At 46.6% G+C, this 12246-nt stretch overlaps 1 protein-coding gene across 5 annotated transcripts in view; it reads left to right on the top strand.

The window, feature by feature from the left end:
- The first annotated feature begins 332 nt into the window (after positions 1 to 332).
- SAMD12 (sterile alpha motif domain containing 12) overlaps positions 333 to 12246 on the top strand; it is a 170309-nt gene continuing 158395 nt past the window's right edge. For all 5 annotated transcript variants that reach the window (XM_042869319.1, XM_042869318.1, XM_042869320.1 and 2 more), the window contains exon 1: positions 333 to 397. In XM_042869319.1, coding sequence (XP_042725253.1) covers positions 385 to 397 — 13 coding nt within the window. In that variant the 5' untranslated portion in view covers positions 333 to 384. The remainder of the gene's footprint in view (positions 398 to 12246) is intronic.

Below are 12246 nucleotides of genomic sequence, written 5' to 3'. Positions count from 1 at the left end.
GTCGGTGTGGGACAGGATAAAGGGGCGGCAGGGAGAGCAGCGTGACGCAGGGCAGCACCTCGCACCTTCAGGCTGGGCACCTGCCAGGCCAAACCAGCACCGCACTCCTGGTGCCTGGCCCTCGCTCGGGGCGGAGACACCCGATGCCCCTCAAAGGCCTCGGGCCGAGCGGCACCTGGGCCGCGCGCCGGCGGTGCCGTGTGTGCGGGCAGGCCCCGGACTACGTTTCCCGGCGTGCTGCGGGGCGGAGCGGCCCCGCCCGGCTGTCAGCGGGAGCCGCAGGTTGATCGCGGCGGCCGCAGATGAGCCGAGCCCGCGCGCGGGCGGGGGGGCGGCCGGGGCAGCGCCGTGTCGGCGGCCGGCACACTATGCGAGGCCGGGAGGATGGCGGTGGAAGGTAAGGGCTCCGCGTCCCCGGCTCTCCGTCCCCCCTCGGGGTCCCTCCCCCGTCTCCTCCCCCGGGCGCTCACCTGCGGCGGGGCCGGCGGGGCGAGGTGGCGGCCCTGGAGCTCCGGCCCCGCTCTGCCGCCCGCCTCGCCTCGCCTCTCCGCCCGGCCCGGCGCCCGCAGCCCGGCAACTTCCCCTCCGGGCCCGCCGCTCCCGGCGGAGCTCCTCCGCCTCTCTCCGCGGCAGCTCCGGCCCTCGTCGCCTCCCGCCGTGCCCTGAGGCCGTGAGCATGGAGCCCCGAGGCTGCGTGCCCCGCTTCCTTCGCCCCCCGGTCCTCCCGAAGCCCGGTGCCGAGCCCGGCTCCTGGCGCAGTGCCCTGCCCGGAGTGCTGCCCGCCGGCGTCACCCGTTGGGTGCCGGCTCCTGCGGCATTAGGTGCGTGGCCCTGCTCCTTTTGGGATGTTAAAGGAGGGATGTGGATGGAACATGGCAAATCCCCTCCTGCTGTCTGCTTCTGAACTTCCCACAGTTTTTCCCCAAGGCATTGAGAATTCTTGGCTTCGGGTCCCATCTTGCTTTCTTCCGTGACTGCAGGACAGTTCTAGAGGTTTAGAGTGTGAGAAGTGGCCACCTGTGCTCTTCCTGTGCATACTCTGGGGTCTGTCATTCTTTTCTGGGGGTGAGGTGTGCTCAATTCTGAGCAGCCTTCATTCAGCTCCTTTCTCAGGTGGGCTGATTTCAGTGCTTCTGTCTGAGGCTGCATACCACATTGTGACAGCGATGCTGAAGCTGTCTTTTAAGTACTGAAGTGAGCAGCACAAATGAGAGTCAAGCTGAAACTTGGGCCTGCTGAAGGCAGTAACATCCTTGTAAACCAAGTTCTAAGCAAGGTGAACAAAACCACTGTATCTCCATAGATGTCTGTGTACATCTGAAGTTGTCCATCGTAAGTTTTCAGCCTTTCTTTAAGACATGCAGGTTCTTTATGCTCAGCGTGCTTTATTGATTAGCGTATTTGGTTATAATGATCTGTAATGACGAAAAGAAGGTAATGATCTGGAGTAAAAGTGTTTCTCATCCTGTGGCAGAAACTTAACTATGTAACTGAGCATGCGTGCCTGATGGTGGGTAAATGAAATGGGCTGCCATGCACCAGATGGTTCACATGCCAGTAGCAACCCCTATTTCAGTGCACTCTCCAATGTCATCCTTCTTTATTCACTTGAACTCCTCATCAGTCTGTTTGCTAGATTTTTTCAGGTCTGAAATAATTCCTCTCGTATCTGCAGTGCCTTCCATCTCAGGCTCTAAAAGCTTTGTAAATATTAATGAAGAAAAGCTCTGCTAAACCTTTGGGAAGCAGTGCTTCTCCTTCCTCTTGAGATGATTTGGGATTTGTTTCCTCTTTAACCCTTTCTTCTCTTTTCCTCTCTCTGAGATGCATCCCTGCTGTGAGCTCTCAGAAGCTCTCTTCTTGTCTGTATGTGCTGCTTTTCCCTCGTTTTGATTTTCATCCCTCAATTGTTTTGCCTTCGGACTGCTGTACAACTCTGCAACTTTGTTCCCCTCACACTACTACAACAAGATGACCACTTACTTCTGCAGCATAGGTAGCCACGTGGCTGTGGCTACCTTCTGTGGATGTAGTTCATGCAAATTTAAGTTCTTATCCCTAGGTTTCTATTGGGACCATGCTTCTTTGTTGAAGGTGCTTAAAAGCATGCTTTTATCTTAATGTGTGCTCCACAGTATCAATCAAGCTCATGGGTGTGGGCTGTGCTCTTTCCATGAACTGTGCCTCTTGGCAGGTAACATGTGGAACTTAGGGAAGCTGAGGTTACTTGTCTCTAATGGCTCCTGTCACTGCAGCATGTGGATCGTGCTCTATCAAAAGTCAAGCTGCTGTAGAATTCTTTAAACTTGAAGAGTTTTGTAGAAAAATGCCAGTTTACTGAACTCAAAGTGTCTTAAAGTCAGGAAACACAAACTGTTTTGTTTCTTTTTCCAGTTGATTTGTTTGTTTTGGTTGGGGGGAAAAATGTTTTCCTGCTTTGCTGCTTAGGAACTTGAGGGCATAACCTTCCGTGCATCAGCTGTAGAAGCTTGGGAATTAGGAAAACCCTGAAAACCTGGCTTAAGTAAGGCTGTATAGCCTTCATGGTTGGGCTTCCTGGGTCTTTATTTATTTTTAGTGCCACAAGGCTTCTGCGCTCTTGGACCAACCCACTTCTTGTGTGGACTCATGTCTGGCACACAACTGGCAGAGAAGGTTAGGTCCCTGGGGCACAAGAGAACCTCAGGTCCTGGAGCATGGCAGTTCCTGCTGGAGCCAGCATCCGCTGTCTGGCCAGTTCTGCCCCTGCTATTGTTCTGGGAAAACGCCCATTCCTCAGCTGCAGCCACGAACCCAGGGACAGTTTTTTGGTTTTTTTTTTCCCCTTTCAATTCAGGAACGCTGTGTGGCTGAAATGAAAACGCTTTGGGATGTTTAGTTTGTGGAGAATGTTTGAAAGAATCTCATTTTGTGTTAACAACCTGTTGAAGTTTTTCTCAAATTTGACTGTTTTCAGTGCTGTCTTAGAATGAACTACTGGAGTTTGCTTATGGCAACAAATATCTAGTGGTTTACTTAAAGAAAACAAATCTCTTACCAGGATAGTCGACAGAGTTAGATTTGCAAATATGAAATAGGAATCTGGAGGGTTCTGGAGTTCTTTGGCAGTTACACGATATACATACCTGAGCAGGGGTTGAAAGGGATTCAGCCAAAATGGAGTTTGAATGTGGGTCACTGTATTTGTCTCGGAAGAGAGTGTGTGGACTGGGTGGTCCTTCGGGCTACAGTGTACCAGTGCTTTGGGTGGATGAATGTATCGGTGTCTGCATGGGGAGGGAGCCTGTGCTCCTTAGTATGAGCCCATCTAGATGGGAGCACTGCCAAGGTAAGCCTATTTTTAAACCGAACAGTTTTGACAATGTTCCTTTAAGTGTTTTCTTCCCTCTAGTAAGAATGAAAGAACTAGGTCAGAGCCTGTAGAAAAAGGCTTTTGATCCCTGCGACAGTGTTCTCAGAAATACTTTTTTTTTTTTGCTCTTGTGCAGCAGAGGTAAAGGGGAAGAAAGACACGGTGATTTCCCCCACAATGCTTATTGCACAGGAAAGTAAGAGGCTGACAGCACCCACCCGATAATGTATGCCTGCAGGTAATCCCACACAGTTCTTTCCCATCTCCTGCAGCTCTGACCTGTGGTATCTTTAAGGTTCCTCAGCAAAAGAAAAAAAAAACAAAACAAAACAACACAAAACTTAATTATATTAGGGAATTGTTTCCTACTAAACATTTAGTGAAGTTCAGTCTAATGTCTTCTGTGCATGGGATTTAGAAAGTATAGGTATTTGTTCACTGCTAGTCTCCTCCTGAAAGCTGATGAGAAAATAAATTCTCTACTGTACTGTGGTTTTTCTCGTGCTATTGACACTTGGATATGCCTACCAAAGAACATTTTTCACTAAGAAATGGTGTCTTGCTGACATAAAATGACAGACTCTGCCCTTGCTCCCATGTGATCCTGAAGGAGACTGGAGACTCACAGGATGTGGGACAGTTCTGGGGTATGGAGTCAAGGTTAACTGCTGCAGGACTGAAGTTTTCTGCAGCCTGTGACCAACTTCTGTCCAACCAGTCCTGAATTTTAGCAGTTTGACATACCTGGGTGGAAAGCCTTTGGGACTTAGTCAGCTCCAGCAGATAATCATAGAATGGCCTGGGTTGAAAAGGACCACAATGATCATCCAGTTTCAACCTTCCTGCTGTGTGCAGGGTTATCAACCAGCAGACCAGGCTGCCCAGAGCCACATCCAACCTGGCCCTGAATGCCTCCAGGGATGGGGCATCCACAGCCTCCTTGGGCAACCTGTTCCAGTGCCTCACCACCCTCTGTGTGAAAAACTTCCTCCTAATATCTATAACCTAAACCTCCCCTGTCTGTTTAAAACCATTCCCCCTTGTCCTATCACTACCCACCCTTGTAAACAGTTCCCCTTCCTGTTTATACGCTCCCTTCAAGTATTGGAAGGCCACAATGAGGTCTCCCTGGCGCCTTCTCTTCTCCAAGCTAAACAAGCCCAGTTCCCTCAACCTTTCCTCATAGGAGAGGTACTCCTCAGATCATCTTAGTGGCCCTCCTCTGGACCCACTCCAACAGCTCTACGTCCTTCCTGCACTGGAGGCCCCAGGTCTGGTCGCAGTACTGCAGATGAGGCCTCACAAGAGCTGAGCAGAGGGGGACGATCACCTCCCTCTCCCTGCTGGCCACCCCTTTTTTAGTGCAGCCCAGAACACAGTTGGCCTTCCAAGTGCTGCTGTGTGTTTCCTCACAGACTTGAGATATGGTGAGCTCCTAACTTGCAACACCAACTCTGCTGAGAATGTTAAAGTGAGTTCAGAACCATCAGAAAGACAGCTTTGAAGCAAATTTTAGTGTAGTGACCTGTGGTGCTGTTCTAGGGCGTGCTCCAAAGTTCAGCTGTCTCAACAAGTATTCAGTTATTCAACACTGCCTAATTCCTAGGCCCAATCTAGGCTCAGATTAGATGTGTGCACGCCTAAGTTTCCACGGAATCTAATCTGACAGATGGGTTTTCAGCACGCTTAATTGCCTGCTGAGCAAGTAAGTCACAGACCCTGTCACTCAAAAATAGTTTTCCTCCATTGCTCTTGTTTTCTGTAATGGTTTCTAACCACTCCTTAGCTTGAGGGACTCAAATATGGCTTGGAAAGAGCTGCCAGTTGGAGGCAGAGCTGATATGTGTCTCTACCTCTCCATCTGGATTGCAGATTGCAACAGAGGAGATCAACAGGACCACAGGTATAGCAGAGGAGATTGGTAGGACCAGGATGCACAGGACGAGCAGGACACCTGAACTGCAGCCTTTCATCTTTGTGCTGTTTCTCTATGTAACTTAGTGACCATTTATTGTAGCAGTGCATCAGCAGTTTTGAGGTTCTAGACTGGAACACAGCAGTGCTCTCAGCCCTTTTCACCTGGCAGCCTTGCTGTTGGTTTGTAACATCCCTTCTATCTAACTCAGCAACAGCACAACTTCAGAAGACAGGGGTTCCTATTGTGCTCTCACCCCAGTATGCATACAGCTTGGTGGCCAAGTGCTCCCCTGCGCTGAACCACTGCTTAGGTCTTTCTTGTCTGGGTTGCTACCTTTGCAAAGTCAACTTCATCACAGTTCATTGCATCTGTCTTAAAAAAGACAGAGAGTTAACAATCCCTTTCCAGAGGTATACTGTAGCAATCTAAAGCCAGAAGTCTGTTTTGGGCTGCAAGTTGTCATTTTGAGCAGGTACTCTACTTGGGCATCGTACAGGGAGAGACTACAAGTTCAGGAGGTGCATTTTGTGGCAATCGGGTACCCCCAAATTAAGTTGTGGTGACAGAAAATGGCTTTATGATGAAGTCTCTTTGGGTGTATTTAGACTGAGTGGTAAGTGGATATGATTGCAGGTTTTGTAGTCATTTTCCTCTACCTGCTTTCTGAAGCGAACCTGTATTAGGCAGGAATCAAGATAGTTTAGCCTTGGTACCTGGCTGTGTTTTCTTTGGATAAGATTTGATTGTAGTGTTAGAGTGTACCTGAGAACTCAGAAGTGCTTTCAGGTCAACTAATGTAGATACAATTCCATGAGTGTTAGTTCTTAGCCTTTAATATGTTTTGAAGACTCCATAGCTTCAGGAGAACACTACATTGAAACAGCCAATTTATATCAATGAATGGAATCCCAACACAAGGATAAAACTTATTTAGTGGTACTGATGATGATGTATGAGTGAAGGAAAGGTGCTTTGAAAGCTCACTTTCTCCAGGATAGAAAGAAAGGCTAGTAACTGAAGACGGATACACATTACTTGAAAGCACTGACAAAGCCTGCACTGTAACAGCCCATGTTTATTGCTTAAATGGAACTTATCAAATGGAATTTTTCTTAAGTATTTTTTTTTCCCCTGAGATGTCCAAGTAAGGTAAGTAAATAAAGGAGGTTGTGTCATGTTGTTCCTCAGTTACCTCAGTATATGAGGCCAAGGCAAGCTGTATAGAGCCTCTGTCTTGGACTTTGCAGGACTGCTTGGTAACAAGGGTTATGGAAGGAGGGCAGCAGTGAAGAGCACTGTAGGTAAGGCACTGTAGCTGGGTGGTGTCAGAATTGCAGATTGGTGCAGGTTTTTCAGCTAATAACACCAGAGAGGATTATATCAAAAACATCTTCCAAGGCTTACCAGTGAGTGTGAATGTAACTGTCTGGAGATAACTTTGAGCTACTGTTTTGCCAATTGGACTTCTGAAGTGATGAAGCTAGCTTGCAGAGGTGATAGAGGGCTGCTGCTCAGTGCACTGCATGTTGAGTTTCTAGGTCAGGGATGCCCTGTCCCACCTTTCTGTTCTCTCTTTTTGCTCAGAGGATATGGTCTTTGAGGCAAGAACTCCCTTTTCTGTGAAAAAGAGATCCTCAGAGGTGGTTAGTCTGAACAATCCTATTGTGAGTTATTTCCCATGAAAGCTGTTGCCTTTGACTGGATACAGGTATTTATCTTGAAGATAAACAGTTGAACAACTCATCATTCAGTTATTTGCTCAAAGCATGCAGAGAATGTAATTCTGAAAGGTGCCAAAGGCAAAGATGGAGAGAAGGGCCAGAAAATTGAGTAATCTTGAAGTCTTCTGTAACCATGTTGTTCATCAAAATAGCAAATAGAAATATGAGGAAGAGCTCAAAACAAAGCAAGAAACATGCTTTTATTTTTTTTTATTATTATTTTTTTTAATCATTGCATATTGTTCTTCTATTTTGAATACTCTGTGCAGCATTGATTGCTGCACCCCAAAAAAGACTGGAAACAGTACATAAAAGAGCGTTCAGCTGGTGAGAGATCTGGTGTGTGCTTTGAGGGAAGAGTCTGATTCCTTAGCCTGAAAACGAGATGGCCATGAAAAGAACCCTTAGACATTGATGAATGGTTTGGAGAAGGTGGAAAAGGAACTAATTTACAAGGCAGAACAATGAAGGCACTGGATTTTTAAGAATAAAAGTAATTTAAAAAAAAACTAAAAAACTTTTCTAACACAGTGCCTTGGGTGCAGCCTTCAACCTTAGGCTGCTCTTAACCTGCCACAGAAAAGAAAAGTCATATGCACTGCTCTTGCATCATTCCCTTAAGCATACAGAGCTAGACTTTGTCTGATCCTTCCTGAACACTTCTGTGAGAAAGTCTAGCTCATCTTGTGTGCATTCAGAATAACTCACTACAGGAACAGTAACCAAGAGGAGGATTGGTTCAGGGCAGCCCAGAAGGACAGGAGGAGGTGGGGAGTTGGACACTGTGTTGCAAGAATCTGAACAGATGGCAGTGTGTAAGATGTATATTGGGAAAAGGAAGCTACATAAAAATTGATACTGCACCATAAGAAGAACTGACTGCTGTATCAGGCCAATGGGACTGGGGTACAAATAGAAGTGGGGCCTAGATTTAAGCTGCAGCTGTAGAAATGGCATCCTGGAAAATGCTGCTTCCCCATAGCAGGTAGAGATGGAAGCTGCTGTACTGCAGTGCTGAAGTGAGCTGAAGATGGTCCAGTCCAACAAACCTTTGGGGACCCTGAAGCAGATCTGCTCTATACGTCTTACCCTTACCTGCCTATGGCATGAGCCACTAATATTGTTCCCTTGTCTCTGCACAGTGGCCTCTCCAGAGGCATTCTGTGGCAGCAAGGCTACGAAGTGGATGGTAAGGGAGCTGCTGTCACTGACATCATCCATCCGTCAACTAAACTTGGCTTTGAAGAGCAGATTCGTGACTCTGGACAGCAAGAGTTCCCTCACATATGTGCTGCTCCTGGAAGCAAGCAGATGCGCAGCAGGCCTGAGTGTGTGCTGAAGTCACCTCTGCATTCAGTTACACAATTGAGAATGCTTACGGGGAATATGTGGCTGAACAGGAATAGGGCTTGAGGAAGATATTCAGCGTGGACTGTAGCCTTTCTTTAATGCAGTCATGTCCATCTCCATCTAACATGGAACCTTGACAGCTTAATACTCTTGAGACAAACACTGATATCACTACTTATCTCCATTCCCCTGTGCGTTTGCTTTCCTCTGCCCTGTTTCTGTGGGTTTGCTGTGGTTTTGGTGTGTTTTTCTTTTTGGGGGAGGGGATTTTAGTTGAGTTGATTTGCTTCTCTGCAAATAATCTAGTAAAAGGAAGAAACAGACTTTTCATAATGCAGTTTCAGAAAAGAAAAGAAAGAAGAATTTTAACGCGTGTAAATAGAAGCTTTCTCCTGGATCACCCTCTGGCAAAATAATTTCCTGCTTTCATCTAATGGTTTGTTGCTATGTGGACCAGCTGTGGTACTGGAGGGAGTAGGATGCAGTGGTATAGTAAGCAGTAGGAGGTGAAGGATTTCACTGGGGGAAGGAAAGAAGATGTTTCTAGGCTGTTTCGCTAAATGAACAGAGGATGGGATGACGTTGAAGAACTTAGCGGCGGTTGAGAGCAACCTCTGAATTTCCATGTGTTCAGCAAATACCAGCTTTCATTAGATGCAGCAGGGCAGTGGCAGAGATCCGAGATGTGTGACTGGGATGGGGCACCTCTGATGCAGTAGTACTGACTTATGTGCATCTAAGCTGGGCTTAGTAGGCTGCACGGGCCTGGTTTGTGGTAGACTGTGAGGAGCTAATCTGTGAAGCAGAAATATTTAGAAGGTACTCATCTGGTGGCTACGAGAGAAATTCTTGCCAGGAATACTGGAACTACTGAAGACTACTTTCTCACCCAACTACGGCATTTGTTTTCAATCCACTTCCTCTCCAAGTTCTCTGTCAAGACATCAGCAGGCAGCAAACAGTGGTATTGCCTCTGGAGTTGTCACCAGTCAACTGATGACAGACAGTTGATGTCTGGTGGATGCTTTTTCTCCATTGAGGGCATTCGTGTAGCTCTTCCTCTCTACCTACCTATTGATTTGTGTTCAATGTACGTAGGCCTCTCACTCCTGTAACACTGCCCTTGACTGGAACTCTGTGCATCTTGCAGACCTACTAGATGTCCAGAGGAGTTGTTTCACTTTTCAGGATAAACTTTATAGCTGCTGACATAAGTTTTCTTATTAACAAGGAATGAAAGTAATTGTTAATTTGTTTTGCAGTCAGTTGTTCAAAATATGTTTTTGTAAACATGCAGTATGTGTTACTTGCTTTCTTTTTTAATTTATACTCTAAGATCCATTTTGCTTTGGGGTAATTCATTCTCAACAGTCCCCTTCTTTGCCAGTGTTATCCTCTTTGTAACCTTGCTGGGTCTGGGATAGACCTGTCTTATTCACTGAACTGGGCTGGTTTTCAATGAGCCTCTGTTGCTAGTGTGAATTCAAGAGCAGCTTGCACCAATTGTATGCTTATTAAAATAGAATGAGAAAATGCTTCAGAAATAATTTGGCTGCTCAGTCGTTGTCTCTGCTTTTCATCACACAATCCTGTTGCTGTTACAAAAGGCAGAACTTGCATTGCTGAGGCTCCAAGGCCTGTCTGGTGTACTGACAGTATGCAGGCTGTCTCCTGAAGAGCAGGTGGAACAGAAACATCTTTGTTTAGTAGCATTGCTAAAACCTATGGAATAAGAAATGGAAAGTGGATGCTGCCATATAAAAAATGAACAGGTAGTTTCCAGTAGGAAAGTTGTCAAAAATGCAGGAGCATGTGGAGTGTGGTTTGGGAAGGAATGGTGTGTAGTGGTGCTTGGCTTGATACCATGGAGTAAATCCACAGTTGCAGTTGCTTTGTCTAGCTGTCCATGTCTGAGCTGTGAACCCAAACCTCCTGGTGCAACTCATCAGTAGTGGCACTTTGCAAAACTCCCCACAGCTCAGCCCTGGCACAGCCTATTTGTAGCTGCTTAATGCTGATTTTTGCTGCTGACCAACAGATGCAGATGGCTACGCGCCCGTGGTACTTTCACAAAATCCTTTGGGACTTCAGCCTTCAAAGAGTTTTCTGGTGAACCCACATTACCTGTACTGAAGTTGAAAAAAAGATCCTGAATGACTTGGGCTTCTTGGTTCTGTGTGGCTACTACTGATGTGCTGGCTACTAGCTAGGCAGATCAGAGCAACTGAGATCTTGAAGGCAGTTTGTCAGTGGGTTGCCTACACTGTTTACTAGGTACCAACATAAGTAGCAGGTTGCATTTATACGAGACTTAGGTTACAGCTTCAGCTGGTCCAAACTAATGGGTTGATGGAACTGTGCTAGTTTACATTAGCTGGATGTATGGATAAATAATTCCTATGGGTGAAAATTAGACAGTTTCTCAAAACTAGAAGCTGATTCAGAAGGCGGATGATCCTAGCTTCCAGAAATTTGGGAGGAGATGCAGATCCTTCTGGCTTATTTGGTCAATTTGAGCATCAGTCCCTATCTGGAAATCTGTTTTCTATGTGAATGTCTCTCTGCAGCTGACCAACCCAGTTAGAGTGGTTTGTGACTGATACCAAGCAAGAACTCTGGGGAAATGCAACGCTCAGAAGTATACAGCTGCCTAACTGAAGAGCTGACTGCAGAATGTTGCATGGTTGGAGCTCTTGCTTTTGGTGAAGGACCAAGCAAAAATGGAAAGGTTGAGTAGAGTGAGAGCTGCTGTCCTCAGGGTCTTGCTGGATGCTCTCTTCTGGAAAGAGCTGTTCAATCTTTCTGACTCTGATGCTGGGGTATAGAGTCCTCGCTGTGTCTGACCTGAGTTTGTTCACGTTCCATCTGTATGGACTAACTTCTGCCCTTTCCTAAGGTAATGGCATTTTATGATGGGAATGGTAGGTGGCTTGTATGGACTTACCTCCTAGCATTGTGCAGCCAAGCTGTGGCATGAGTACATAAAAGAAAACTTGCATATTTGTAAGTATTTGATGTTTGAAAGTTTTCTAAGAATTTAGAGGTTGGATGGGTCTCTCCTGTGCCTGCTTTTTGCCTCAAAAGAGAAAAAGCTAGCACATGACTGTGATGCATGCAGAACACGGCAGATGAGTAAGAAGATGCTATTTTTACTCAATCACTTTTCAGAATAGAGCAATTGTTATTGCATGTAACTCGAGCTCTTGCCAAATCTACTTTAATGTAGTCTTAATTGATCTGCTTAAAATTTTAAGCAACCAGCAGTATTCCCACTGAAACAGGTAGTTCAGACCTGTTTGACACAGGAGGCAGTGGAGCACGCAGAGGTAGCGGCTGATGGTAGATTTGATCGTATAAGCCTGGAGCTCACAGATGGAGAGACTGAGACTTCCCATCTGGCCCTGCACAAAGCTGGGTGTATCAAGGCTGTCTTTTGAAGAGAGCCTTCAGGCTTTTGCAAGACAAGGTTTACAGAGTATCCTCAAGTGAAAGGGAGGGCCTCCTCCCAGATGCCAGTAGCTTGCTGTGGCTCTTGGTGACTTTCGTGTACCATCAGGCGCGCTCAGACAAGCTGTTTCTTGGCTGCTTGCCATCTGTGAGGCAAACATGTATGGGAGGAAGGCAGCTAGGGAAGCAGAGCATTCGCAGTGCCCTGCAAGCTCTCTTAGAGCTGCGTATGCATGCACTGAGGGCTCTGTGTGGGTGCAGAGCTCTGCTCATGTAGCAGCTTCTTTAGGGCAATGAATTTGCCTGCTCTGTCTGCACAGAAAGGACTTGGGTTTGTGTTCTAGTGTGTGAGAAAACAGTGTTGGATTTATTCATTTCCTTTCGTAGTTTTTTTGGGGGCAGATGTGGTCATTTCCTCATTTTTGGGTGCCCAATCTGCTGTTATCTCACAGTTTCTG

This window comes from Lagopus leucura, unplaced genomic scaffold (assembly GCF_019238085.1).
Source record: "Lagopus leucura isolate 7727_CA_CO unplaced genomic scaffold, USGS_WTPT01 Super-Scaffold_100002, whole genome shotgun sequence".
Classification (NCBI taxonomy): Eukaryota; Metazoa; Chordata; class Aves; order Galliformes; family Phasianidae; genus Lagopus; species Lagopus leucura.
The sequence above is the reverse complement of the archived record's forward strand: the minus strand, read 5'-3'. Positions and strand labels throughout refer to the sequence as shown.